At 49.1% G+C, this 1,615-nt stretch overlaps 1 protein-coding gene across 1 annotated transcript; it reads right to left on the reverse strand.

Annotated features, from left to right (window-relative positions):
* Positions 1-266: 266 nt before the first annotated feature.
* On the reverse strand, positions 267-885 carry LOC120598804 (protein ZNRD2-like). The gene is given in 2 exon segments (XM_039857892.1): positions 267-713; positions 715-885. Coding segments are annotated over 2 exon segments (609 nt in total). The 5' UTR covers positions 877-885.
* Between the last annotated feature and the right edge of the window lie 730 nt (positions 886-1,615).

Consider the following 1,615-nt stretch of genomic DNA (forward strand, 5'->3'; position numbering starts at 1 on the left):
TAAGAATGTCCTCAGCAGTATTATTTGTAATAGTTGGATGAAAAAGGGGCCACATACTAAACCTGACAAGCTCAGGGGAGGCCAGCATGGCGGGCCCTACAAACTCGGAGACTGAGAGTAACCACATAGGATGGTCTGAACATGAAAATACTTAACTAAAAGTGGGTCAGGGTGGGTAGTCACATCACAGGCCTGTAGCTTTTTTTATTTTGTTTTGTATTGTTTTGTATTGTTTTTCTAAAGGGTTTTTCTCCGAAGGGGGTCTCTTAGTGTTGCAGCTGCTGCAGGCTGCACAGGGCCTCAGCCCAAGCCCGGATGAGGCTACACAGCTGGATGCTAATCTTCAGGGAGGTGCTGGAGCCCAGTTCATCTGAGGCCCAGGTCAGCTGCTGCTGGAGGGCCTCCTGCATGCAGGCCAGGACATCTGTATTTGGAGGCACTGCAGGAGGGGGCGACACCTGGGCTGTCTTGAGCCCTGCTGCAGCTCCCTCACAGTGCTCTGGATGGGGTACTGGGGGCTGAGGAGTGGGCGGAGAGCCTGAGGGGAGCTCTGGGGTGGAGGCGAGCTCGTGCTCCCGAGCTTGGGAGAGGGCAGACTGGGCATTCAGGGCCGGATTATCTTTATCCACGTCTGAGTCGAGCTCCTGACAAGCCACACGGTAGATTTCCCGCTGTTTGTCTTGGAGGAAGGTTGTCCCGCAGTCTGCGCAGGTCTGCGCAGGTCTCGGCCCGCATGCGGTGACCACGCAGCAAGGAGTCGCCCGTGAGCCTGCAGATGCGATCCTGCTGCTCCTGTGACGCCTGCAGCATCTTTGTTTCCGCTTTGGTCGGAGGCTCCCAGGAGAAATCGTCAGCTTCAGCGCAGTTCATAGCCATGTTGTTGCTGTCGCCTAGCCCTGGAGCTTTCTTGACAAAGGTCAATCTTGACCTTAAGCGAGCCTGTCTATTGTCCTTTTGCATCCGAAATAACAAGCCCTTGGAATGTCAGAGTCGACTCTGCACGAGACCGCAGAACCCCACACGGTTATGTTGTCCCCGACATACCCTCTCCACGTGCTGTAAATGTTAATTATTAACTCTCCTATCCCCATCGATGTAAAAGAAGAGTGCGTTTCTCCATTTTACTTTTTATCCAGTCCCAGAGATTTCCCTGCTTCGCTTTCTCCCGCCTCCTTAGTCTACCACCAACGATTTCATGTAACCCTTATGTCTCCTCCTTTGACGCTAATGTATCTGCGAAACTGCCATTTTCAGGAGCATTTTCTTAATCTCTTGAGATTTTGTTTCCTGACATTTGTCGCCAGTTGGGTTCAAATAAACTCATTAAAATTTTCTATAGGTCTAAGAATTGATCTACCATATGATCCAGCAATCTCTCTACTGGGTATTTACCCAAAAGACTTGAAAACATTTATCTGAAAAGATATTTGCACACTGATGTTCAGAACAGCATTATTCACAGTAGCCAGGGCATGGAAACAATCCAAGTGTCCTACAATTGATGATTGGCTAAAGAAACTGTGGTACATATATACAATGGGATATTACTCAGCTATAAGAAGAGATGAAATACTGCCATGTGCAACAACATGGATGGATCTTAAGATAATCATGC

Source organism: Pteropus medius, unplaced genomic scaffold (genome assembly GCF_902729225.1).
Source record: "Pteropus medius unplaced genomic scaffold, Ma_sr-lr_union100, whole genome shotgun sequence".
NCBI classification, from domain to species: Eukaryota; Metazoa; Chordata; class Mammalia; order Chiroptera; family Pteropodidae; genus Pteropus; species Pteropus medius.